Source organism: Felis catus, chromosome B1 (genome assembly GCF_018350175.1).
Source record: "Felis catus isolate Fca126 chromosome B1, F.catus_Fca126_mat1.0, whole genome shotgun sequence".
Taxonomy (NCBI): Eukaryota; Metazoa; Chordata; class Mammalia; order Carnivora; family Felidae; genus Felis; species Felis catus.
Window position 1 is genome coordinate 27,015,760 of NC_058371.1, and position 27,474 is coordinate 27,043,233.

Here is a 27,474-nt window from a genome sequence, read left to right on the forward strand (position 1 = left end):
AGCTTTATGGTTTTAGCATTTACATTTAAGTTTGTGATCAATCTTATGTTCATTGTTGTGTCATCTGTGAGTTTGAGTTGAGGTTTATTTTTCTCTGGGTAGATATTCACTTTTTTTGATGCTGTTTCTTGAAAAGGCTTTCTTTTCTCTATTGGATTGCTTTTTCTTCATTGTCAAAAATCAGATGCTTGTATAAGGGGGGGGGGGGGGGTCTGTATTCAGGCTTTTTATTCTGTCTTGTTGATATATTTGCCTGTTTTTATGTCAGAATTACATTGGCTGGGTAACTGTAGCTGTGTGGTTATTTTTGAAGTTGATAGTTTGAATGTTCCAATTTGGCTAACCTTTTCAAGATGCTTTGGATCTTCTAGGTCTGTTGCATTTTCACTGAAGTTTTAGAATCAGATTATCAATTTCTACAACATAGCATGCTGAGATGATAATTGGGATTATATTGAATCTGTTAGTCAATTTGGGAAAAATTGACATCTTAACAATATTGAGTCTTCTAATGCATGAGTATTATTTAGGCCTTTATTTTCTCTTAGCAGTTTTCATAAATTTTAGTGTAAGAGTCTTTCAAGAGATTTTTTATTCCTAGTTTTTAAAAAATGTATATTAATGCCATTACATTGGGTTTTGAAAATTTTTATTTTTCAATTGTTTGCTAATTTGATCAATTTCTTTTTTTAAAAAATATTAAAAAAATTTTTTTTAAATATTTATTTTTGAGAGACAGCGCGTGAGCAGTGGAAGACAGAGACAGGGAGACACAGAATCCAAAACAGGCTCCAGGCTCCGAGCTGTCAGTGCAGAACCCGATGCAGGGCTCAAACTCACAAACTGTGAGATCATGACCTGAGCTAAAGTCAGATGTTTAACTAACTGAGACACACAGGTGCCCCTAATTTGATCAATTTTATATTATCCTGTGATCTAGAAAATTACTATTTCCTTAGGATTTTATTGAAGAATTGCATCTTCAAATGGAGTCAGTTATGACTCGTATTTGTTCTTCTTGATAATGTTGAATAAAAGTGGTGAGGGTAGACATCTTTGTCTTGTTCCAACTCTTAAGGGAAAATGTTCACTACTTCACCATTAAGTATAATGTTAGCTTTAAGTTTTTCAAAGCTGTCCTTTATCATATTGGGGAAGTTCTCTTTTATTTCTAGTTCGTTGAGTGTGTTTATCATTAAAGGTTGTTGACACTTTTTCTGTATATATTGAGATGACCATATGGGTTTTCTCCTTTATTCTTTTAATATATTACATTACATTGAGTTTTGGAATGTTAAGTCAAACCTTGCATTCTTGAGGTAGATGCTACTTGGTCATGATGTATATTATCCTTTTTATATATTGCTATGTTTTATTTGCTAATATTCTGTTAAAGATTTTTGCATCTAAGTTTGTGAGAAATATTGGTCTGTAATTTTCTTTTTTTGTGTGGTGTCTTTGCCAAGTTTTGGCATTAGGATTACGCCAAATACACTTTATTTGTATTTGTCAGGTGTATTTGGCAGTGTTCATTTCTCTATTTTCTGAATGAAGTGTGGAGAATTGCCATTTATTTTCTTCAAATTTTTGATAGAATCCCCAAATGACACTAACTAGACCTGTAGTTTTCTTTGTGGGAGGATTTTTTATACTGAATTTTCTTTTATACATAGATGGCTGAGAGATTGTCTCAATTATCACCCAATTTTAGTGAGTTATATTTTCCAAGGAATTTATTTTATCTAAGTTGTCAAATTTGTTTGCATACATTTGTTTACAATATTGTTTTATTACTATTACATTGTCTATAAGAGCTAATGAGAGGGGCGCCTGGGTGGCGCAGTCGGTTAAGCGTCCGACTTCAGCCAGGTCACGATCTCGCGGTCCGTGAGTTCGAGCCCCGCGTCAGGCTCTGGGCTGATGGCTCGGAGCCTGGAGCCTGCTTCTGATTCTGTGTCTCCCTCTCTCTCTGCCCCTCCCCCGTTCATGCTCTGTCTCTCTCTGTCCCAAAAATAAATAAAAACGTTGAAAAAAAAATTTAAAAAAAAGAGCTAATGAGATAAACTCCTTTATTATTTTTCATACTGATAATTTGTGTTTTCTTTGATTAGATTTGCTAGGAGGTTTATCAATTCTGTTGATCTTTTCAACCAGCTTTCAGCTTTGTTAATTTTCTCCATTGTTTGTTCCCTTAATTATTTCCTTCTTTCTACTTATTTTGAGTTTACTGTGTTAGTTATTTATTGCTGTTTATGAAACTACCCTGAAGTTCATGAAACTACTTAAGAGCTTAAAATTACAAACATTTATTATTTTGTAATTTTAAGTGGGTCAGTTGCTGTGGGTCACGATTCCAGGTGTGGGTCAGGAATCCGGGCATGACTTAGCTACGTCCTCTGGCTCAAAGCAGGTTGTTGGACTGAGGTCTCCCTCAGTTCCATAGAGCAGCTCACAACATGACATTTGACTTTTTTCAGAGCCAGCAATGAGAGAACAAGAAAGGACAAGCAAGATGGAAGCTAGAGTCCTTTCGAAATATACTATCCCAAATATTGTCTCGTCAACGTTTGTAGTATTCTTCTTGCTAGAAGGAAATCAATAGGGCCAACCTGTATTAAAAGGGGAGAGTTACACAAAGGTGTATATGATGGGGAATGGGGATCATTGGGAGCCATCCTGGAAGCTGTCTTGCACATTTACTTTGTTTTTCTCTTATCAACTTTTTTTAGTTTTAGTTCTACAAGTATATGTGTGATAGATAGTTGCCAAAGATGACTCCCATATATTCCTCCTCTTTATGTAATGTATGTGACATCACTTAGCAAAAGGTGCAGCCTATTTCCCTCCTCTTGTATTTGAGTTGGTTTTGTGATTTGCTGGGATGAATGAAATGTGGCAGAAGTGTCGCTATATGACATCCGAGCCTTCAGAGATCTTAAATTTTCACATTCATGCATTGGAAACTTTCTCTTTTGGAACCCAGCCACCATGCTGGGACCATGGAGAAGAGAATTAAGGCCTGTGGCTCTCAGTCAGTCTCCACTGCCAGCTGAGTGAGTGAACCACCTTGGATATTCCAGCCTCATGAAGTCTCCAGATGACTGAGCTTAGGTAATTCAGTTGTCATCAGAATAATAAGTAGTAGTTGTTCTCATAAACCATAGATTTTGGAATAGTTTGTTATACAGCAATAGATACCTGAAATCATTATTTACAGCTACTGTTCTAGCCATTTTTGCTGCAAATGCTCACCACTAGTCCTGATATTGATGTCTCTAGTTATTTTGGTGTTATTCTCCAGAGTTTACCCAGGAAGCTGTCCTGGAAACAGCATTGTCTGAGATTTTTTTAAATGTCGGTAACAGTTGTTGGCTTATTCTTGGAAATCAGTTTGACTGTATATAAAATCTTTGGTTCTCATTTTCTTTCCTGAGTATTTAAAACATTATCCCATTTTCTTCTGTAAAAGCTGTTAATGTTGAAAGTCTGATGGTAATCTGATTTTCTTTCCCTTGGTCTTTTTTCCTGGATGTCCAAAGGATTTTTTTCTCTTCCATAAAGTCAACATATTCTAATAGAGTATATATATCTTGGTCTTAGCTCCTCTAAGTTGATTTTTCTCAGGTACACGATATGCCTTTTCTTTATATAGTTTCAGATCTTTTATTTTAGAAAGGTTTCCTTGAATTTTAGTTTTTAATATTTGTGGGTTTTTTCTTAATATTTTTTTTTTAGCATTTATTCATTTTTGAGAGACAGCAAGCAGGGGTAGGGCAGAGAGGGAGGGAGACACAGAGCCTGATGCGTGGCTCGAACTCAAAAACCTTGAGATCATGACCTGAGCTGAAGTCGGATGCTCAACTGACTGAGCCACCTAGGCGCCCCATGGTTTTTTTCCTTTTATGTATATTGGAGCGTTACCTCTCTAAATTTGCTACTTTGCTTTCTCTCTGTGTGGTAAAAATAATATATAAGAAAGTTTACCATTTTGACCATTTTTAAGTGTTATTTCAGTGTCATGAAATACATTCACGGTCTTGTAACTATCACCACTGTCCATTTCCAGAATTTTTTCATAGTTCTAAATATAAACTCTGTACTCCTTTAAACACTAACTGCTCATTTCCACCTTCCCGCAAGCCCTGATAACTGTCGTTTACTCTTGAATCTTTTTTCCGAAAATACATCTTCATTTCTTTTTGCATTTAAAAGATGTTTTCCTTTTCCTTCCGTTTTTCTTGAGGCAGGAGTTTGGAAGGTTTTTCTGTGTAAATGGCTAGACAATAAATATTTTAAGCTTTGTGTCCTATATGGTCTTTGTTTCAACTGTTTCAGCTACTCAGCTCTGCTTTAGTGCCATAAAAGTGTCCGGAGACAATAAATACATCAATGAATGGGTGTGGTTTGTTCCAATAAAGCATTGTTTACAAAAGCAGGTGGTGGCCATATTTGGCTCATGGGTTGTAGTTTGCTGATCCCCATCACAGGGCACTCTCTGTGGTATTTTTTTCACTTTTGTTTTCCTTCTTGTTTAGTTTTTACTTATGAAATGATTTTTAAAATTTTGAATTATTTTCTGAGTTTTGTCATCTTATTTCGAATTCACACATACGCTATTCTTTCATGTCTTGCATCGTTTTACTGTTGCCTTTTAGCAAAAAGAAATAGTAGATCGTAATTTTGTTTTGTGAGTGTTTTCTTCTGGCATGCATTGTTTTGGGGAGATGTTATTCTGCTCAAACTCTTCTTATAAGAACTTTGCATGGGATTTTACCTCAATTTTTTTCCATTGCTCATTTTTATAAAAATTGGTAATTTCAAGGATAAAAATAGAGGTTTGAAAGAAAAAATGAAGGTCTGAGATGTCAACCTTTGTTCTTTCTTCTCGTGTTGGACATGCATCTCTGATCTAGGGTAGATGAAGTCTCTCTATAAGGTTCATTTCTTACAGTAGTAGTAGCATTTAAATTATGAAACATCACCATTTTATGTCCCAGCTTAGATAGCTTATGTACTGCTTTCTATGGGCGTTAACCAGAGACGTTTTGTTAAGGGGCTTTTAATAATAATATCCTTTCTTCATAGTCTGTTTACATAGATTTTTTTGACAAGAAGTTTAGTCTACTCCTCTGCCATTTCTTTCCCCTGGGGCATCCCTTCCTTCCCCAGAAACTGTGTAGATCACAGCCAGGTGTTCCTTCCTTCCAGATCTGAAGTGATTCTTGGTCAGTTAAAAGGGTAAAGAAATATATCTGGGGGATAGAAGGCCAATCAAGGGTCAAGTTGTGAGCATATGTATATTTAAAAATGGGATTGTAAGCTTCGATCTCAGAAGAAAAGTAAGGAATATAACTGATGCTAAGAAAATATATTTTATTGTAGTGCCTTGTTTTGGAAAAGAGTAAACATAGTCACGAGTGTTGTGATAAAATGCAGGTAAAAACACTAGAGTAGCTATTCTTAAAGTAGTTTTTTTCAAGTAATTTTTTTTAAGTTTATTAATTTATTTTTGAGAGAGACAGAGACAGCATGAGCAGGGGAGGGGCAGAGAGAGACAGAGAGAGGGAGAGAGAGAGGGGGAGGATCCCAAGCAGGCTCTGTGCTGCCAGTGTAGAGCCTGCCTCAGCTCGAACCCATGAAACTGAGATCGTGACCCTAGCTGAAACTAATTAAGAGTTGGACGCTTAACCCATCCCTAGAGTAGCTATTTTTAAATGTATTTAATAGCTTCCTTTTGCTTCACGACAAAGAAATCTTTTGGATGGTTCACTGTAAAATATGCAGTAGATACAGTTGAAGAGACAAGTGTCTCTTAAATTCTTATTCCCTCCCCTCCTTCCTCCTGCCCCCCCCCACCACCCCCGCAATGTCAAGATCCTTGAAGTTACTTTGACTTATGTTTATTCCTCTAACAGAAATGCTCAGGAAGGTGGGATGTAGCCTTGATCATGGGATTTCCCCTGAAGTCTAGGTACTCGGATCATTTTGAGGGTCATTTTCTAAAAATCATTTTTTGAGTAATTAAGAAACATTAGGAGTTTTTTTGTTTTTGTGGGCTCCCTGGGTTTTCCTTTTCAGGCTTCGTCAGATGTCCAAGATTGCTTTTCCTTACAGCAAGTTGCTGGGTTCTTTGTCAAGTGGAAACTTGTCCTGCCTGTTTGTTCAGGTATCTGTATAGAATTAAAAACTGTGAGCTTAAGTACCTTTTTTTTCTTTTCTCTCTCTCTCTCTTCTTCTTCCTTTTCTTCTTTTTTTTTTGAGTGTGTCAGCTTCCTATTTGGTTAGAGTAGTATATTTTTTAATTGTAGAAAAAGAAAATAAAATGATGTAAAGTTTCCTCTCTTTTGCCTTCTCTGTATAACAAAAAGTACATTAATGGTTGGTGGTAGCTGTTGTTTGTTTGTTTGGATTTGCACCTTTTTTCTTTTATGGTAGATTTTTTTTTTAAAGTGAAGAGGCATTTAGTAGTTTTAGATGATATGTATTAACGACAAACGGAACTTACTGATTGACTAAAAATTTTTAAAGTTAAAGTCCCTGCATCATCAGTTATAGTTTAAAAATAACCTAAATCTCCTGATGTCCAGTTAATGCTCAGGTATAATGCTTTTGAAAAACTAGGGTATGTATGTGTATAACCAGACACTGAAAAGATAGGATGCCTTCATTTTGATATATTCATCAACCATGGAAACCATTTTGACATTCTCATCCATCTTGTTAATAAGATGTGTAGCTCTCCCTTTCCAAAAGCTCACATTGTTCTCATGTTGACTACTGACTTTTTTTTTAAAGAAGGAAATGACATGGGGTTACAGTTAGTGAGTAAATGAATACATTTTAACTGTTTTTTTTTTTCTAATGTCTTGAGAAGAAATGCCAAACTATACTTTTCTTCTTTGCAGGAAAATATTCTCATTCGGGAAAAAAACAAACAAACAAACAGAAAACCTTTTGGATTAATATAAAAATTTATTGCAAGTTATTAAAAACTTGGCTCCCTCCCCCCCGGCCCCCATATCCTAAAATTTAATAGTAGGAAAGTGTAATTGTTATCCTGTTGGAATTTTATGAAAGCCGATAAATGTGAAGTATATAATAAGAGAAGTTCAGTATTTAGTTCATTGAATTGATCCCAGTATGTGCACTATAAATATTTGAGCAAGTGAACTTTGTTAGTTAATGCCTCTGATTTCTGATCTTCTGACTTTCTTAATGTGTAAATAATAATCCTTGTATATTAGTCTAGTCCTTTGTCATCAAAATGCTTTCACTGCTCTGTTGCCACATATATGAATGAACTTAGTTTTGAAATTATTACTAAATAGTAATATAAAAATTAATAAAAATAACAGTTGTCTTGGAGTGATTTTTGTGCTTTCCCTATGTGATTTTATTTAATCCTCACAGCAATAGTACAAGGTAGATTTTAAGTCTTTGTTAATAGACGAAGAAACTGAGACTCAACAGAGTTATATCTTGTCCAAGGTCATGTAGCTGTTAAATGATGATGCTGGATTTAAATCCACATCTGGCTGTCTAAAGTCATTTGGCCTGTGCTAACTCAACTAGAAAGTTAGTAGCAATGAGAATAAAATCTTTTGAGTCATTTTATAATTTGACAGTTGTTACCACTTTCTTAAGTTTGTTTTCTGAAAATAAAAGTAGTTGTACAGATTTTGGAAAGTTCAGTAAAAAGTCCATTATCTCACTACCTACCCAAGGCAGCTCATATAGTCATTTTGGTGTATTTCCTTCCAGCTTTTTTCTTAGGCATTTAAAATAGAGCAAAACTTCATGTAGATGCTTACTTAAAACATTGTGACTAGGATTTGATTGAGACCATATTTTTTAGAGAGTATTGGAACCTTTGCAATTATCAGAATGTTGGGCTCTCTGATCTTTTGACCAACTGCTTTATAAACATTAAAAGTGTGATTGGAAATAATCTTTGAAGAACCTCATAATCAAATGGAAGAAGGATCTTTTAGCAATTCTTTTTTTTTTAAGTTTATTTATTTTGAGAGAACGAGAGCAGGGGAGGGGCAGAGAGAGAGAGGGAGGGAGGGAGAGAATCCCAAGCAGACTCTACACTGTCAGTGCAGAGCCCAGTGCAGGGCTCCATCTCATGAACTGTGAGACCTTGATCTGAGCCAAAACCAAGAGTTGGACACTTACTCTACTGAGCCACCCAGGCGCCCCACAACTCCTTTCTTTTAAAGACTACTTAAAATTGATGGGGCGCCTGGGTGGCTCAGTCAGTTGAGCATTTGACTTCCACTTAGGTCATGATCTCATGGCTGGTGACTTCAGGCCCTGAGTTGGGCTCTCTCTTTCTCTCTCTCAAAAGTAAACATTAAAAAACTTAAAAAAAAAAAAGACTACTTAAAATTGTTAGAAAATCTTGAAGATAAACTGCTCTATGTTTTGATTCATAGAAGTAGTCAAGGAAAAAAATACATTTTGAATAAAACACATGGGAATCACAACAGTTTGAAAGAACTTAATGCCCCTAAATTGTGCACCTAAAAATGGTTATGGTGGTAAATCTTATGTTACAGATGTTTTACTACAATTAAACATTTTTGAATGGTAGTATCTATCATAGTGGCATTTTGGTCTTTCTGTTGTCCTAGAGAGAATTTATTTCATAATATCACTAGCATGAAATATGGAAAATAGCGTATTCAGTAGAGTGAATCCTAGTGATATATCGCAGACACGCTTTTCATCTCTCTGTTAATTCATGTTTCTAAGAGTGACTGTGGTCTTCTTCTAGGAGTGTGAGACTCACTATATTAGTAAAATGTGTATGGAAATTCAAAAGAACTTTTTGCAATTTGCTTAATTAACAGCCATGGGGACACTTCCATAGTGTGTCTTCCCCTTTTGGGTCTATTTCTGAGGAATCTGGCATGATTCCTAAGATTTTACTAAGGTTTTATAGTAGTTCAATAACAACTCAAGAAATATAAGTGCCATAAGGAGACGGATGATGAGAATGGCATTGTTTCCCATGCTTAAGGAAGTTTATTATCAAAATGCAGTCATGCCCAAACTTCATGATCTTAGAACTCTTTTACACTCTTTTTTGTTAATGTTTACTTATTTATTTTGAGAGAGACTGTGTGTGAGTGGGGGAGGGGCAGAGAGAGAGGAGAGAGAAAATCCCAAGCAGGCTCTGCGCTGACAGCACAGAGCCGGATGCGGGGCTTGACCTCACCAAACAGTAAGATCATGATCTGAGCTGAAATCAAGAGTCGGATGCTCAGCTGACTGAGCCACCCATGCACCCCCTTTTTTTACATTCTTAAACGTTGCTGAAAAAGCTTTTTGTTTGTGTCTTTGGATTTATCATATTAGGAATTAAAACTGAGAACTTAAAAAAAATAACAAAAAACTCTCTTATATGTAAAAGTAAATCTCACTGTTAATGAAAAGTAACTATTTTCCAACACATGAATTAATGAGGAGAGGCATTATTTTACACTTTGCAAGTCATTTTAATGGCTGACTTAATAGAAGAGAGAAGTCTTTGCTGCATGCCCTTTGTTGTGTTGGATTGAAGTACATGAAGAAAGCTCTGCTTTAAGCAGATACGTAGTTTCAAAAGAAAGGACTGATTTTAATAGCATCTTCAGATAATCATAGGTGCTTTTCTTTGGTACTACACGCAAATTTGGTAAATAATAGTTTCCTGAAGGTAATTTGCAACATGGAATCTGAAGCCGTATCAATGAGTTTTTCATACTCTGTTAAAATCCATTGGTCTCTTTTTCACAGATGGATCCTACACCTATATGTGTTGTGGTCATTTGTAAAATACTAGCTTGAGGTGTACAGATCCTCTAAATGTTCATACATTTTACTTTATAAGAAACTGTAAAGCATATTTGTTACTACCACACCAGTCTTCTCAGAAAAGCATTTACGTATTGGGAAACTATAATGCTCGTGGGCAGATGCAAGTTTTACAACATTCTCATTTTTGCTTAAAAGCTCAAATCGTGTCATTAGGAACAAATACCGTCTGTTGCTTGCCTCGAAGTGATGGGTTCACTTTGTTTGTTTTCAAGAAAATGTCTGCCCAATACACAAGTCAAACTGAGCTCAAACAGTTGCATAAGTGTGGTTCCTCAAGACAACCACACTTTGGTGTCTAGCAGAAGTGATTACTGTGCATTTCTTATTCTGCCACAAGAATATTGAAAAGGATGTGTACTCTAAGGTTGGAGTTTAATAAAGTTAAGAGTGTATATGTTTTCATGAACTTTTTTTTAATGTTTATTTATTTTTGAGAGAGAGAAAGAGAACGTGAGCAGGGGAGGGGCAGAGAGAGAGAGAGACGAAGACACAGAATCCGAAGCAGGCTCCAGGCTCCATGTTGTGAGCACAGAGTCCAACATGGGGCTCAAACCCATGAACCGTGAGATCATGACCTGAGCCAAAGTCAGACGCTTAACTGACTAGGCCACCCAGGCGCCCCCATGAAGGACATTTTTAAGTGAAATTGGCTGGGTTTTTGTTTTGTTTTGTTTAAACTGTGAGGACCTGGTGGTAAAGAATACAATGACTATTAGTATAGTTTGGTGCCACGGTCTTGGTTTATGCCAAGATGTCAGCAGTTTCACCTACCATTGCTTTGTATCATCAAGAGCATTTTTCAGGTGACCAACCACATAATGTTATGAAATCATGTACTGTCAATGTCTTGGTAACAAAAAGGCAAAATCATCTTAGTATTATTTTGTAAATAATTTTGACTTCTCAGACCCCCAGAAAGCATCTCAGGGACCGCCAGGGGTACCGAGCGCACTTTGAAAGCTGCTGAGTTTATGTGAGTGGTTCTTAATTTTGTCAGCATTCTTTTGAGAATCTGATGAAAGGTATGGACATTCTCCCCAGAACGATATACTTAAAACCAAATTTTACATGTATTTTTCAGAGGATTACAAACATCCCGAAGCACTAGAACTATGGTTCTGAAACTCTGCATCAGAATCAGCTGAAGGGCTTATTATAACAGGTTGTTAGACCACACTCCCTAAATTTCTCATCGAGTTGCTCTGGAGTAGAGTCTGAGAATTTGCATTTTTAACAAGTCTCAGGTAATACTGATGTTGATGTTCACTTTGTAAGTAGTGATTCTTAACCCTGGACCAAATAGGTCAAATCACAGGAGTAGGGGCAAGCCTTTTTTTTTTTTTTTTTTTTTTTTAAATAATCTCCTCTAGCTATTCTCACATGCAGACAGGGTTGAGAGTCACTGCTTGAGGATACATGTAACACAGATTAAGACTCAAGTCTAGTGAGATTAAGAACATCTAATGTTTCTTTAACTTTTTATGTTTTAGGAAGTATTTTGATAATTGTGACTCACTGACTACAAGCCTATAAGGTAGTTATTATCTGGGGAAAACTTGGCTTGGGATTCAAGAAATTGCAATTTCATTGTTGTTCTGGGTTTTGAGTCTATGAAATGAACTAAAAGGGTAATTGCTGGAAGTTTTTTTTTTTTAAGGTTAATTTTTGAGAGAGAGAGAAGTCAGCAAGCACGAGCGGGGGGTGGGTGGGAGCAGAGAGAGAGGGAGACAGAGGATCTGAAGCTGGCTTTGTGCTGATAGCAGTGAGCCCGATGTGGAGCTCAAACCCACAACTAAGAGGGTTATGACCTGAGCCAAAGTCAGACACTTAACCTAACTAAGCCACCTAACTACCCCTGCTGAAAGTTTTTAAGACAGTGCTATGCATATATTCCTAGAGAGTTTTTGTATGTGAATCTCTGTTTTACTAAATTTGCTTTACTAAAAGGTTGTACTAATTTATATTCCTACCACACCCTTGGCAAAAAACCATGTTAAGCTCCTGTCTTGTGTCATCTGAGTTACTCACTACCCCTACACCACCCATAGATTAGTTTTGTATGTTTTTGAACTTGATATAAATTATATTGTATAGTAGATACTATATTGTGTGCAGTTCCTCTATTTTGCACAATTGTGGTTTGTTCATTTTCATTGTTATACAGAATTCCATGGTGTGAATATACTATGACTTATCTGTTCTGCTGGTGGTGAACATTTGGAGAGTTTCCATATGTTATTGTGAATAGTGCTCCTGTGAGCATTTTTGTACATGTCTCCAAATGTCATCATTTAAAACATATTTCTTATTGATTTTAAAAAAGCAGAATTCATGTTTTGATATACATTTCTTTGATTATATCTGGAGTAATTGATTTTACTTTTAAAAATAATTGAGATTTACTTTTTAGTGAATTATCTTTTTCCCTTATGCTCTTTTTCTTTTACCTTTTGGTGTTTTTCTTATCATTGCACGTATTTTCCTGGTTTGCGCTTTTTTTTAATGTTTATTTTTGAGAGACAGAGAGAGAGAGAGAGAGCTGGGGAGGGGCAGAGGGAGAGTGGGGGAGAAGGATCTGAAGCGGGCTTGGCGCTGACAGCTGGGATCCCAGTGCGAGGTTCGAACTCACCAGAGGTTCGAACTCACCAACCGAGAAATCGTGACCTGAGCCGAGACCAAGAGTCGGATGCTTAACTGACTGAGCCACCCAGGTGCCCCACCTGGTTTGCTTTTTAATTTTATCCATAAACTTTCCAAACCTGTTGCCTTTAAAATTTTTCTTTTTGTTTTCTTCTATGTTTTAAAAATTATTTCCATTCTGAAATCATGTAAATGTCCACCTAAATTTTTTATGGTTTCCTTTTCTCATTTTGCACCTTAATCTGTTTGAATTTATTTTGCTGTATACTGAGAAGTAAGGCTTTTAAAACGTGTTTTTTTTATCCTAAGTAGGTAGCCAGTTTCCTTGAACCACTTATTGTATAGTAAGTACAAACCATTAAAATAAAAAGATGAAGTCTACTTATTATTATAGCTGAAAGCAAAAGTTTTGTAGGGCACGTTTTACTTCTTTTTCCTTTGACTTCTAGTTAACCAAGTGATTAATTCATTGTACTATATTTCATCTTTCCTGCTCAATAAGTTCTATATTGAAATAAATTGGAAGTAGACTGAAAACTGTCAGTGGAATTTCAAGTCTTGAGTCTTCTGTTTCCTAAGATTGATGTATATTATAGATGTTTACATTTTGTACTTTTCTTTGTAGATTTCCTATATTTGCATTGCAGAAATTTTGAATTATGCCATTTTGGTGGGGTACAGTCATAGTCTTCCCACTGACTTAACACAATTTAATTTAAAGGATTTTTAGTTCTGATGTTTTACTGGTTTCGAAGGACGATCCTGCTTCTCCGTGATTTTTGTGGTAGAAGGTTAGTTCATTCTACGTTGTTTCCTATTTCAGCATCTTTAGTACAGTATCTCTGAACCATTCTGAACTTCTTTTTGGTACTAGAATGTATAAAGCATTTCTCACCTCTTCACCTTTGGGTATACTATACCTTGTCCTCCTTAGAACATTTATTCCTATCCTTTTGTCTGGTTAACTGCTTATTCTTTACATCTTAGCTCAAAATACCACTTTATAAATAGGGAAGGTTTCCTTCCCCAGCTCGGTTAAGTTAGCACAGCTGTGTACTCTTTGTAACCCACACATTGCAGTTATTTGCTAGAATGTTTATTGTTTAGTCTTCCTGGAGACAGCAATAAACTTTTACTGAGATAATTCATGATGTACAGATACACACACCCACACGCACACACAAACTATTAAATCAATTTTTCATCATGCTGAGGTATTCTGATGAGAGTACTTGAACTGGGATATTTTTGTGTTCAGTTTTGAGATTTTACACATATGAGAATAACTTCGCTCTTTCATGTAAATAAAAAGTTAGCTAGATAGGAAATTAAGCATCAAAATACTGAAACTGAGAAGGTTGACTTTATTTTTTTATGTTTTATTTTATATTTGCGAGAGAGAGAGACAGACAGAGTGCGAACAGGGGTGGGGCAGAGAGAAGGAGACAGAATCTGAAGCAGGCACCAGGCTCTGAGCTGTCAGCACAGAGCCTGATGCAGGGCTTGAACCCATGAGCAGTGAAATCATGACCTGAGCTGAAGTTGGATGCTTAATGGACTGAGCCACCCAGGTGCCCTAACAAGGTTGACTTTAGTCTGAAGTAAAATGATTTCTGTTTTTGTAGATCATCTGTATTTTCTTTCTGAAGGATTTAGAAATTTCATAGCCTTTAGTATTGGCAGATTACATATAACACATCTGTCCATTGTGTTTGGCGCTACGTGAACTCTTATTAATCTGAAACTTTACATTTTTCTTTAATTATGAGAAGTGTTATCATCACTTCTACATAGGTATATTTCTTCTCTTCCCATCCTCTACCTCTCCTACCTCTCCTTCTGTTTATCCTTATCAGATACTTTTTGGGATAGTCCTTCAACCTGATTCTCTCGGGAATTTATTCTTTGTTTTCATTACTATTCAATCAATTCATTATATTTTTTTATTTCTCCACTTACATTTTTCATGTCAGTATTTCCAGTTGGCTTTAGTCGGTACATTTTTGTTCTCATGTTGTGCTTTCAATATTCTCCATTTTTTTTCTCCTGAAGCATTTAATTTGCCACTTTTAAATGTCTTTTTTTTTTTTATCCGTTGATTTCACTTTCGTTTTGTTTTTCTTTCATGGTATTTGCACTCCTCAAACATGCTATTATTTTCTGCTGTGAGCTTATATTCCCTTGAAACTAACAGTTCTTTGGGCCAATATTGCATTATTATGGGAGAGTGGGTTTGATGGGGGTCAGGTTTAGGGGTGGTGAAAGCCTGTGTTCTTGGTTTTGGTCCTCTAGGTGGTCTGAGGTAAACAGGGACATGCCTCAGAGTAGACAGGCTCTGGATGGTAGCCTCCCTCCAGCTCCGTCCAGATTGCTCAGAATTTCTCTGACCCTTCTCTTTTCAAAGTGCTGTCACCTTCATTGTAATTGCCTAACTGGGAGTCCACCGGTATGTTGCTTCCCACCCTGACCAAGTTCTAATATTTTACCTTGATGTTGCCCTTCTTCTTTTGGCTAGAACTGGGATGGAAATACTGCTTTCATATTCTAGAGTAGCATAGGGAACAATGTGACAGTGTTGAGGAGTGATAGGACACAATTGGGACACCTTCTTCTGGCCTCGCCTCTGTCCAGGATACCTGATCTATCTCTTAAGCTGATGTTTCTTCTCACAATGGTACTCAAACATTTCTTCTTTCTTCCTCAAGGGATGATTTCGTACACTGTTTCTGTTGTTGTTTTAAGCTGGCGTCTGGGATTCATCTCTTACCCTTCTGCTTCTGGTGCTTTCTCGGTTGGGTTTGGTGAAGGTGCACATTCTTGACTATACTTGCTAATTAATTAAATACTATTTTATCCAAGCATAAATGTTTTTCTAAATCAGGTTCTAAAAAAATGGAAAAATTGGTGAGAGTCTGCCTTTGACAAATGAAAAACATGCAACTTCATTGACATTTAAGTCATTTTGTGGTTTGTTTTTAAATTGTTATTTTAGAACCAACGGGGAATATACGTGCTCCCTATTGCTTAACAGTGACTTTCGACCTAATGAAGTGTAAAATAACTCTTTATTTAAAGGCTAATATAGTTAGAATTGAAATAAGAATAGGAAGCAATAATAACTTTGAATATTAAATAGAAAATTTATGTTTCTTTGTCGTAGAATATTTATTATACAGTAAGCAGGAATCTGTTACTGGATATCTGGTTCTGTGTAGATTGCATGAATTTAGCCTAGTATATAGAAAATTCTTGACATTTAAAAAATGTTTTTAATGTTTATTTATTTTTGGGGGGGGAGAGAGAGAGAGAGAGAGAGAGAGAATGAGTATGAGTGGGGGAAGGGCAGAGAGAGAGGGAGACAGAGAATCTGAAGCAGGCTCCAGGCTCTGAGCTGTCAGCACGGAGCCCAACGTGGGGCTTGAACTCACAAAACCTCAAGATCATGACCTGAGCTGAAGCTGGATGCTTAACTGACTGAGCCACCCAGGCACCCCCCACCCCCCACCCCCACTCCCCCAAGAGAATCTTAAGCAGCTGCAGGGTCCCCGCTCAATGTGGAGCCTGACATGGGGCTCGATCCCACAACCCTGGGATCATAGCCTAAGCCTAAATCTCAATTCAAATGGTTGTTTAAGCTTGGTTAAATAAAAACAGCTTACATAATGGAATATCATACAACCAGTAAAAAGAGAACTAGACAGCTCCATATAGATCAGTAGGTCCAGAGAGTATTTTTTTAATGTTTATTTTTGAGAGAGAGAGAGGGAGAGAGAATGACTGGGGGACGGGCAGAGAGAGAGAGAGAGGGAGACACAGAATCCAAAGCAGGCTCCAGGCTTTGAACTGTCAGCACCGAGCCCAGTGTGGGGCTGGAATTCAGGAACCGTGAGATCATGACCTGAGCTGAAGTCAGACGCTTAACCGACTGAGCCACCCAGGCGACCAGAAAACCCTTGACATTTTTAAAAGAATATGTTGCAAGACTTTCCCCATTCCCCAGGTTAGAGAATACCATTGTAGCATGTAATTTCCTTCATAAAATGTAGTAAAACTGGAAACTTAAAAAACTTTAGAAGGTAGGCCTGTAGAAGAAAGTGAGTAAAATTAGAAAATCATGTAGAGATGCTCTGCTAGGCACCCCCTGTAATTTTGAGGCTGCCTCTTGCACATCAGCTAAGATACAGGTGCGGTTCAGATTCAGTGAAATTAGGGACTTTTAGAGGTGCTCACAGATATCTGGAGCTATCAGTGTTAAATTGGTGAATAAGTCTGTTGACCAGGAAAGAAAAGTTACTTAAAAACCTTGTATCTATTGCATAAATATATCATAGGTAAATTTGTTTCATTGAAAGTAATTTTATTGTCATTGGTGAGAGTTTTTGTTTTGCTTTTTATTTGTATGGGAGTGGATTGATAATGCTTAAGAAAGTAAGTACATTCTTCTACTCTTTTAGATTCTGTTTTTTTCTAATGTTTTTAGAGAGAATAGCGAACAGTTCACATCTGCCATCAAGCACCTTATCTTTTCCAGCTTAGCTTTTGTGATTTCTTTGTATCAGGAAAGACAGTAATATATGTGAGAGTTCATGAGTATTTCCTAGATAATCTCAAACGTATTTTACTCTTTGAATATCTTCTGAGTGTAATTAGGTCTTTCTACCCTTAAGGAAAAAAATTTTAAATAAATAAATATGGGAGATGTAATATACATTTTCTCATCGAGTATATAAGTATATAGGTCAATGGATTTTGCAGTTCAAATGAGATACAGTAGTTGTTACTTTGCTGACAGTCCGATTAGTGTGAAAAATATCTTTAAGCTATGACTTTCCTACCATAAATAAAAACATCACTTTAAAATACTCCAGACACCTTAGGTTTCTCTCCTTTTATTACATTTTAGAAGTCATAATTGTTTGTTACAAGATTTAATATCTGCTAAGGTTGTTCCTTTGAAGCTTTACTTTCAGGCAGGCTTAAAATGTTGAACATAAGTGAAACAGTTTTCTGTCCCTAAACTTGGACCTGGTGAATATATGCCAAATGACCTCACGTTTGATATTGAAACATTTTTGAGTGGCCTTAATTTAGACTCTACCATTAGGATAAGGAAAATAGTTAAGTGTATTTGTAAAAGAACCAACGTGAGTTTACTCCTTGGTGAGTCACAGAAACCACAGCAGGTGAGTTGCTGCAGACACTTTCAGTTATTTTCTCAAAGTTTATTTTCTCCTTAATCTTCATAAACAGATCTCAGATTTTGGTCAAGGCAGCACTGTGCCCAGTCATAAGAGAACCGATTTTCTAGGCTTTTGGGGGAGCTGGTCAGATGACTCATTTTTGGCTAATAAGATAGAAGTGAAAGTATCTTAGAGAGGCTTCCTTAATAATAAAGACTAAGAGAAAACCTTTTTCTCCCTTGCCCTCTTCTTTCTTGTGTGGGACCCTGAATACCAGGCTTTGAGGTGTAGCACTCTTTTCGTGACCATGAGGTGACAAGTAGAAGACAGTTTACCCATGCTAACTAAGCATGCCAGGGTGGAAAAATCTTTAAAGAGCTTTTGTTAAACTGCTATGTGAGCCTGAATTGCCTCTGACTGGACAAGTTAAGTAAGACCTGTGAATCTCTACTTTTTTTTTTTTTTGAGCCTTCATTTGTTGAGTATTCTGTTATTTGTAGCTGGATGTGCTCCTCACTGATAAAGGCCCTACGTGATCTAGATCTTGCCTATCTTCTGACCTCATTTTTTGTCATTACTACCTCTAGTCACATTAGCTAGTGGACAAATCTTGGCTGACAAACTCCTGCTCAGATCCAAACTCCTTATGACTCAAAGGCTCTGTGTGATCTGGTTTTACTGATCGCCCCTGGTGTACCGCTGCTCTCTCCATCCCAATACCAACAAAACCTTTACCATACCCCAAAATTCTTGACAAATATTTGCAAGAAATTAATGGAGGAAAAAAAACCCCCACAAAATGAAAGGACTTAGGAGATGTGAATTTGAGGAGGGATATATTATTTACCTGGATTAAAAGACTCAGTATTGTAAATTTGTCAACATTATAGAATTAATTCTAATCAATGAACTTAAAACCTTTTTTTTCTAACACATTTCTTCATGGAACTTAAAGATACTCATATTGAACATCAAAAAGCAGTAATAGCCAAGATAATGTTTAAGACGAACAAGGTGAATTGATTAGTACTTAGAGATTTTTTTGAAGTTAAACTATTAAACAGACAAACTGATCAACCAAAGAGAAAAGATACAGAAAAAAATAAAATTAGATTTCTGACTCGCACCATATGGACAGGTAGATTAAAGATCTAAATATGGAAAGCAGAATTATAAAAGTAATCTGGAAGAAAATGTATAAACAGTGTAAGAATAGGAAGGATTTATTACAGACTATGTAGAAAGCACAAACAGTGTAGAGAAAGATTGATATATTTTATTATGTTAAAGTTTAAAACTTGTCCGAAATCAAACTCTGGGTAAGTAGAGTGTAAGGACAAGCCATAAACAAAAGTATATATTTTTAATGCATGTAACCAATACAAGTGTTTAGAATATATAAAGATCTCCTACAAAATAATAAGAAAAAGGCAACAGATTTGAGCTAGACAATGAACTGAAGCTGACAAATGAAACTTGAATGGTTAGTAAATATACAAACAGATGTTTGTATCAATTTGCATGGGTTCAGCTGCAAATATTCCACAATTCAACTAACAGAAATTTAAAGCCTAAGGATGTTTATTTCCTGCTTGGCAAGTCCAGAGGTAGGAAGTTCAAGAATTAGTTGAGTACTCTGTGAGCACAGTGGGGTATGCTAGGATTTTCATAATTCTCTTGACCTTCCCATCATGGGATCAGCAGCTCCGAATGTCACAACCTTAATGTGAAAATTTTCTAGAAATAGAGAGGAAGAGAGAGAGGAGAAAGCGGCCTTTTTCCTCTACACACATTCTATTGGCAGGAAGAAAAGTCTTTCCAGAAGCTTCCAGATTTTCCATTCTGTCTTATTCCAGTCACTGCCAAAGAGGAATGAATTCACCTTTCTGGCCTAGTGTAATGAGGATTACTCCTTATACCGGGGAAAGGTTTACCTTCTGTTAGCATACGCATCCTGACCAATTCCTGAGCAGTAACTGGGTTTCTCTGGGCCAACAAGAAGAGGGGGTAATCGCCACAATTATCAACCTCCCTAACAGAGATTAAAGACTGTGTGATATTGATAATATAATAGGTATATAATCTAAGAGCATGGAATGTGAAACATAACATAAATGTATTAATATGAATTATATATAACGTATATAAACTCGTGCTTAAAAACACATGTATATGAAAAATATAAAAATATGCACAAGTATAACATTGAGTTTGTGTAATGGTATCTTTGGAGAGGAAAGAAGACTAGGGTTAAGAGATTTCAACTGTGTTCATATATTTAATTTTCTAAAAAAGAGCAAGTATATGAACCCCCAAAATGTAAATTAAGCAATGCATTTTTTATTTTTGCCTCTTTGCTTATAAAGCTTATGTATTTATGTTCATGTACATAAGATGGGAGAAATGGGTGTATTTTGGTTAAAAATGAAAATTGACAGACAATTAGAGGACAGTTTGGCAACATACAAAATTTTGAATGTGTATCCTTTGACTTCGTCCTTCTATTTTGAGAAATTCATCTTATAGAACTGGACAGATGTATGAAGATATGTATACAATGTTATTAATTTTTAACTTTTTTTTTTATAATGTCGAAATCTCCTTTTTATAGTGGTGAAACCACCCAACCAAATACATTATGACACATCCATGTAATAGAATGCTAAGTAAAATGGTGTATACATTTAAATTTTTTACCTGAAAAATTTGAAAAGTGAAAAGGCAGAGCAAAGACATTTAAATACACACACACATGCAAAGAATGAAATCTAGAAGCTTAATCATCAAAATGTTCCTGGTGATCTCTAGATGATGATGGCATTACAGATGATTTTCCTTTCTGCGAACTTGGTGTTTTTTAAAACATATTTAAAAATATTTGACATTTTTGTAGCTGGAAAAGCCTTTAAGAATTTTCATTTTGTAAATTAAAAATATAAAATTAAAAGCTACTCACTTTTTGATTTAGTTATGATGAAGTAAGTAAATGTGTATATTCATGTAGTCAACTGATATTTTATTGAAGCTATTAGGCACTATTTTAGATGCTGGAGATACACACAGCTCATAAGGTAGTTCATAACTCAAGAATACCTCATTTTGGGGCGCCTGGGTGGCACAGTCGGTTAAGCGTCCGACTTCAGCCAGGTCACGATCTCGCGGTCCGTGAGTTCGAGCCCCGCGTCAGGCTCTGGGCTGATGGCTCAGAGCCTGGAGCCTGTTTCCGATTCTGTGTCCCCTCTCTCTCTGCCCCTCCCCCGTTCATGCTCTGTGTCTCTCTGTCCCAAAAATAAAAGTAAACGTTGAAAAAAAAAATTTAAGAATACCTCATTTTATGGACCATCTTGAGTGGGGAGATACGTAAAAGGCAAATAGATAAATGAATAAGGTACTTTCAGGTAGTGATTAAATGCAGAAAGAAAGTAAAAGTGAGTGATATTGGAATCACTGATGGAAAAGTGTGTGTGCATGCATGGATGACTTTAAATTGGGTGGTTGACAGAGTCCTCTGAGTTGCTTATTAACTTTAGGCCGATAATTGGATGGCATAAAGAGCTAGCCATGCGGAGATCCGGGTCCAAGTTCTCAGGCGGAGCACAGTGCAAAGTCGCCTAGGCTGAAAGGAGTTTGTCATATTCAGGCAGGAGAGAGTGAAAGACAGAGTGAGGAAACTCAGACACATGGGAAAGCTCACAGGGGGGCCAGCTCACAGAAAGCCTTGGAGATCCTAAGAAGTTTGTAGTAATACTTTATTATATGTGCTATGGGAACCCATTGCAGGATTTTAAGCAGGGAAGTGACCTGATCTGATATATGCCTCGAAAAGATCACTATGCCTACTGTGTTAAGGATGAATTGTAGGGCAGCAGATGTGACAGCAAAGTCCAGTTGGAAGGTTACATGCTGTTAGAAGGCTGTATGCTGAAGTCTAGGCAAGAGATTATAGAACTAGAAACTGAGATGGTAGCACTGGGGAGTAGATAGAATTGAGGCGTGTATTTAGAAGCACAGTTGTTCTTCTTCTTCTTTCTCCTTTCTTCTTTCTTCTTAATATCAGCACTGGGGGAAAGAATCACTTAACAAAATGAGGATAATGGTATCTCCCACGGAGTGTTATCACAAGGGGCTAATGCATGTCAAGTATTGGGCATACTTTTTGACGCATATAAGAACTTACAAAATGTTAGTTACTTACCATTGTTATTTTTATTATTGTCAACAATAGGGCATGGTCTTTGAGCAAAAAGAGTTTTCCTGTAGAAGTTAAATTATACCTTAAGTACAATTCAGATTGGATGTCAGTTACAGCACATACTTGGTAAAGATCAGAGAATTAGTCTTAATTTTTAGTGACCTTTGCTGGATCAGAGAGAGAAGGTTTATTGATTTCCTCCTGTACTTCATAACACTGAGCCATAAATATACGTATAAGTAGCAACTGTGTATAAATGGCAACATTATATCTTTAAAAAGTTGTGATTTAGCTATTTTTTAAACATGTGCTGGTTCGATGAAATGAGTCCCTGAAAATCTTGTCTGCAAGTGTGTGTCTGTAATGTTTTTGCTTAGGGACTATTTTCCTGCAAGTTAATTAGTGATAAGTTACTTCAAATTCTATGTACTTCTTTGACTGTGATCCTAATTACTACTTTTATTTTGGTTCTTTAGACCCAAATAAGCAATTCAATTATAGGGATAATTATGACTACAAACCTTGTTTGTGAAAGAAAGGCCTTGTATAACCATCAGAGATAATGAATTCTCTTTATTGGTAAAAATAATGTATTTAACATTGTAGAATGATGAATAAGCAATTATGATTTGTACTCAATAGAACAGGTAGAATATATGTTTTAAGTAAACTTTAGGTTTTAAGTAAATGTTTCTGAATTACTAAGTACTAAATTTCTGAGTAGTTTAAATAGGGGACTGTTTTGTGTTGTGGGTAACAAAACCTCTGATTTAATAATATATTTCGTAAATTCAAACCCAAATTAAAAGAGCTAACTTCTGGGGTGCCTGGGTGACTCAGTCAGTTGAGTGGCCGACTCTTGATTTCAGCTTTTGTCGTGATCCCAGGGTTGTGGGATAGAGCCCCAATTTGGGCTCTGGCTGAGTGTGGAGCCTGCTTAAGTTTCTCTCTCTGTCCCTCTGCCCCCTCCCCTGCTTGTGTGCACGCTCTCTCTCTCAAAAAAAAAAAAAAAAAAAAAGATAACTTCTTCTTTGTCTTCACTGATTTTGACTGTTCACCTCTACCTTCTTTTATGAATGTATGTGTGTTACACAGTTACATATATTTTATACAAAATTGTGTTTTTAAGAAAACAGATAAAAAGAAACTGTAATCCCACTACTTAGTGATTTAGTCCTTTTTTCTATCTGTATTTCAAATATATATGTGTATATATTTTTTCTCCTGGATTTTGTTTTATATATTTTTAATCTAAAAGACTAATCTGAAAACACTTTCCCATGTTGTTGAATTTTCTATAATATCCTGGTTTTTTTCTTGCATGTATGGTTTATACTTTTTTGATGATCTTAACTGCAGTAAAATACACAAATTTGAAATTTATTAAATTTTGTTTTTAAACAAAATTTACAATTTTAGCCATTTTTTAGTGTATAATTCAGTGTCATTAAGTATAGTCACAGTGTTCTGTAGCATCCTTTTATTTTATTCTATTTTATTTTTAATTTTTTTTTCAACGTTTATTTATTTTTGGGACAGAGAGAGACAGAGCATGAACGGGGGAGGGGCAGAGAGAGAGGGAGACACAGAATCGGAAACAGGCTCCAGGCTCTGAGCCATCAGCCCAGAGCCTGACGCGGGGCTCGAACTCACGGACCGTGAGATCGTGACCTGGCTGAAGTCGGACGCTTAACCGACTGCGCCACCCAGATTGCCCCCTGTAGCATCCTTTTAGTACAGAATGATGTTATATGAAAAACCATCATTTATTTAATAGAGAGTTTATTGTTGGACACATGAACTGTTTCCATGATTGTCCATAAATAATGCTTTGATAAACATCTTGATGCAGAATCTTTGTTCAGATAATGCTATATTTTTTTCTAACATGGTACCAGGCAGCTCTTTCTGCCTATGAGTCCTGTCCCTGTGCTTTAATAAAACCACCTTTTTTGCACCAACCCCCCCCCCCCCGCCAAAATAAATAAATGAAATATGGTACCAATTTGCACTCACATTATCAATGTGTGAGCACAATTCCATTTCCGCACCCTCTTTCTGATACCAAGCATTTTTTTGTTTTTGTTTTTTATATTTTACATATAAAAGTGTTAGTAAAAAGTAAACACACACTTTGCTATTTTGCTTCAAAGTTATAATGGATACTTTTTAAAATGCCAGTTGATAAGTTTAAAAATATCTATTTTAACCCATTTGTTAGTGAAGAAAGGAAATTCAGTCTCAGGTATTATTAATGCATTGATTAGGGAAATGTGAGTTTGCCATGGAGGCTTCATTCAAATCCACACTGGGAAAATGACAAAATCTTCACGAGTAAGGAAAGTGCGTGCAGCCCGGTGGCGGAGTAAGGTTGTGCTTACTAGCACACTGCAGTTAGAGAAATAAACAGAACCTAGCACCTGTAAAGTCATGCAGATATTAAAAAGCAAACAGCAAGATGGTGATAGTTACATTAGCATGTAGCCTATACTTGGGTATTCCCAGTTAGTAGGACAAAATCGACCTCTTTTCACTCAAAATTTTCAGCTTAATCTGAAGGATATTTTCGACAGAAACCCAATTCTGACCTTGCAATACATATCTGTGGAAACATAATCTTTTACTTTGAAGACTTTTTCTTGGAGCCTGCTCTCCTGAATTAAATGAATTTCTATAGATAGTGTGGAGAACATATCTTGAAATAAATCTTTTTTTTCAACTTTTCTCATAGTTCTCATTTAGTTTATATATGCACAAAATGGAGAAAGATAGGACTGTTTTAGTCTTAGTTTTACTTATGATGCCATTTTCTAACTACATTACACGGTAAGTAACAGCATGGGAGTAGTGATACTTAGACGGTAAAACCAAATAAAATTTAAAGTAGAGAAAGAATCATTAATGAAGTGTATTAACTTATAAAGATAAAAATACTAATGCTTATGGTTTTCTTTCTTTTTAATCCATTGTAATGTAGCTTACAATTTCATCATTGTACTAAAATTTAAAATTGTCGGTGGTTTTTTTTTTTTCCCCTTCTAAATCCTCATGCTGGACTTGCATAATGTTATTGCCCTCTGACTTTTATAATGTTGTACTTCCTTCATAATCTTTACCTTTCTGAGTGTATGCCTAGTCCTTGCACTGCTTCAGATCCGCTCTGGCTCTCCCCCCACTTTTTCTGTCTGAAAATTATGATACTTCCTACCAGTTTTCTGGTTCTGCATTTCCAAATGCCCGTGTTCCGGCTTCTTTGTCATATTGTTTCCTTAGGGTCGCTAAATTCAAGCTTGCAATGTTTTAGTTTGGCCATAAGTCCCAAGAGTAGAATATTTTGGCATTGTCTTTAATTCTTCCTTTTCTAACTTCTTGTCACCAAACCATTACCACGTATTTCTGGTATCCATATGTTCTCTATAATGTTGAGTGTCGTACTTTGTCTTAGATTTGGTTGTTGGCGGTATTTAAGTAACCTTTATTTCTTAAAATATAGACGTGGAGTTTATAGATACAATTTTTCTTGTGAAGCATGAGAGGAAAGTGGATGCCTTGGACAGGAGTCTCGTTCATTTTGTATTTCTAGAACAGTTGCCCAACACATAAAAGATGTTGAAGAAATGTCTTTTGAATGAACTGCCCAAAGACTTAAGGATCAACTTGCTTAGTTTAGAGTTCTGTAAGAGGAGAGAACTATTTGAATGGTAGCCATTTTTTTTTCTTTACCCTTTTTTGCTACAGTATTTTAGGTGTTCATATTTGTTAATGTTATTAAAGAAATTCTAGTGTTTTGTTGTTTTGTTTTTTTTTTTTTTACACAAAATTGCTTCACTATATATTTTCCTTTTTAGGTTTTGGAAGGAAGGATGTCGTAGAACACTTACTACAGATGGGTGCTAATGTCCATGCTCGTGATGATGGAGGTCTCATCCCACTTCATAATGCCTGTTCTTTTGGCCATGCTGAGGTTGTGAGTCTGTTACTATGTCAAGGAGCCGATCCAAATGCCAGGGATAATTGGAACTACACCCCTCTGCACGAAGCTGCTATTAAAGGGAAAATCGACGTATGTATCGGTAAGTATTATTTGATGGTATCTAAGCTGTAAGATCAATCTGACAGGTATAAAGTTTGAAATGAAGATTTAACATTTTTTCTCTTGTTTTTTTTATTGTGGTGCAAATAGTGTTCTCACAGAATAAATAAAGAGGGCTTTAGTACTTTCATTCTTAGAAGCTATTTTTTTTTCCATCAAAAGGGAAGTAGAGAGACAGCAATATAAAGTTGGTTAAGACCAGGATTCACAACATTAACTTTCCAAATGCAAGTCAGATGCTGACTGATGTGGAACTAAATTTTGATGGATTGCTATTATCAAATTTAGTTAATTTATGGTCTCTTTAAAAGACTGCAAATTTTCCATTCTAGTCAAATACAAGCCTGTAAAATACAAGTTCTTACTGAATTGGATGACGTATTGGGATGCTTTATGTTGATTCAAGGAAAGTCATCTAGCTCTAAGGCAAAATCTTTTTTCCTCATGTTGCTAAAATTGAACACCAGTTATTAGCACTGGAAAGCTTTGAGTGGTTCAAATACAGTAGTACAAAGCTTAATATTTTCAACATGTGCCATAGTCTAGAAAAAAAGCAATTTCAAGTAAAATTGAACTTTTCAACCATTTAAAATTTGGGGATTATATGAAATTATATCAATCACACTTCTTTCTCTTTCATATTTACCTCAATGTATATATATTTTTTAGATTTTACTTTATCATATAAAACCTTTCATTTTGAAATCTAAAACAAGCTTCTAGAAGTCATGCATAGTTTCTTTTGAGTGTATGTGTTTCTTAACACTCGGGATGGTGGATGTTTGTTTAACCCATGACAGATTGGTTTTCATAATTGTTGTCTTCTGGGATGGATAACAGCCATTTCAAGTTTGATCTTTCATGTTTATCTTTATGATAAAACTCAAACATATATGTCAATTTTAAAGATATAGTGGTGGTGGTATTATTAAGAATTTCTCCCTCTTCATAGCCATCGAGTCCAGCCTCCAGTATATTTTTTATTTTTCCTCAAATTATTGCAATGCCTGACGTACAGCTTCTTTACGTCATTGTCTGTCATTATCTTTTCTCCCTTCTACATCTGTTGACATAAGCCTTTGGGTACCCTGGTCCTTTTTGATCTCTGAGATACTCCATTTAAGGTTGTTTCTCCCATTTCCTCCCAAGTCTTTCACTAAAGCAGCCATGTCCTGGACTAAGTCATTACATAAAACTACCCTGAAAATCTGGAACTTATAAAATATCCTCTCTGACCACAAAACCTCTCTTATTTGTGGTAAGTTACCCATGTGATAATTATTTTTGAATTTGCTATGTATTCTTACCTAATGTAGACTTTGAACTTCCTACCTTCATCCCTTCTTGCTTTACCTTGTCATATCCATTGGATTCTTCTGTCATTAGTCACAGAATTTTGTATAGTTTTCACCTTCTTGAATTATTATCCGTTCTAGGCTTCAGTATTATGTTTTCTGTACCTGTACCCCTCTGAATAGCTTATCGCAATTAATATTCTTTCCTCC

General features: G+C 36.0%; 1 protein-coding gene across 2 annotated transcripts in view; it reads left to right on the plus strand.

Moving 5' to 3' along the window:
• Positions 1-27,474, plus strand: part of TNKS (tankyrase) — a 214,348-nt gene that overhangs the window by 6,567 nt on the left and 180,307 nt on the right. For both annotated transcript variants that reach the window (XM_011281425.4, XM_023252430.2), the window contains exon 2: positions 25,725-25,949. In XM_011281425.4, the coding sequence (XP_011279727.2) occupies positions 25,725-25,949 (225 nt within the window). The remainder of the gene's footprint in view (positions 1-25,724; positions 25,950-27,474) is intronic.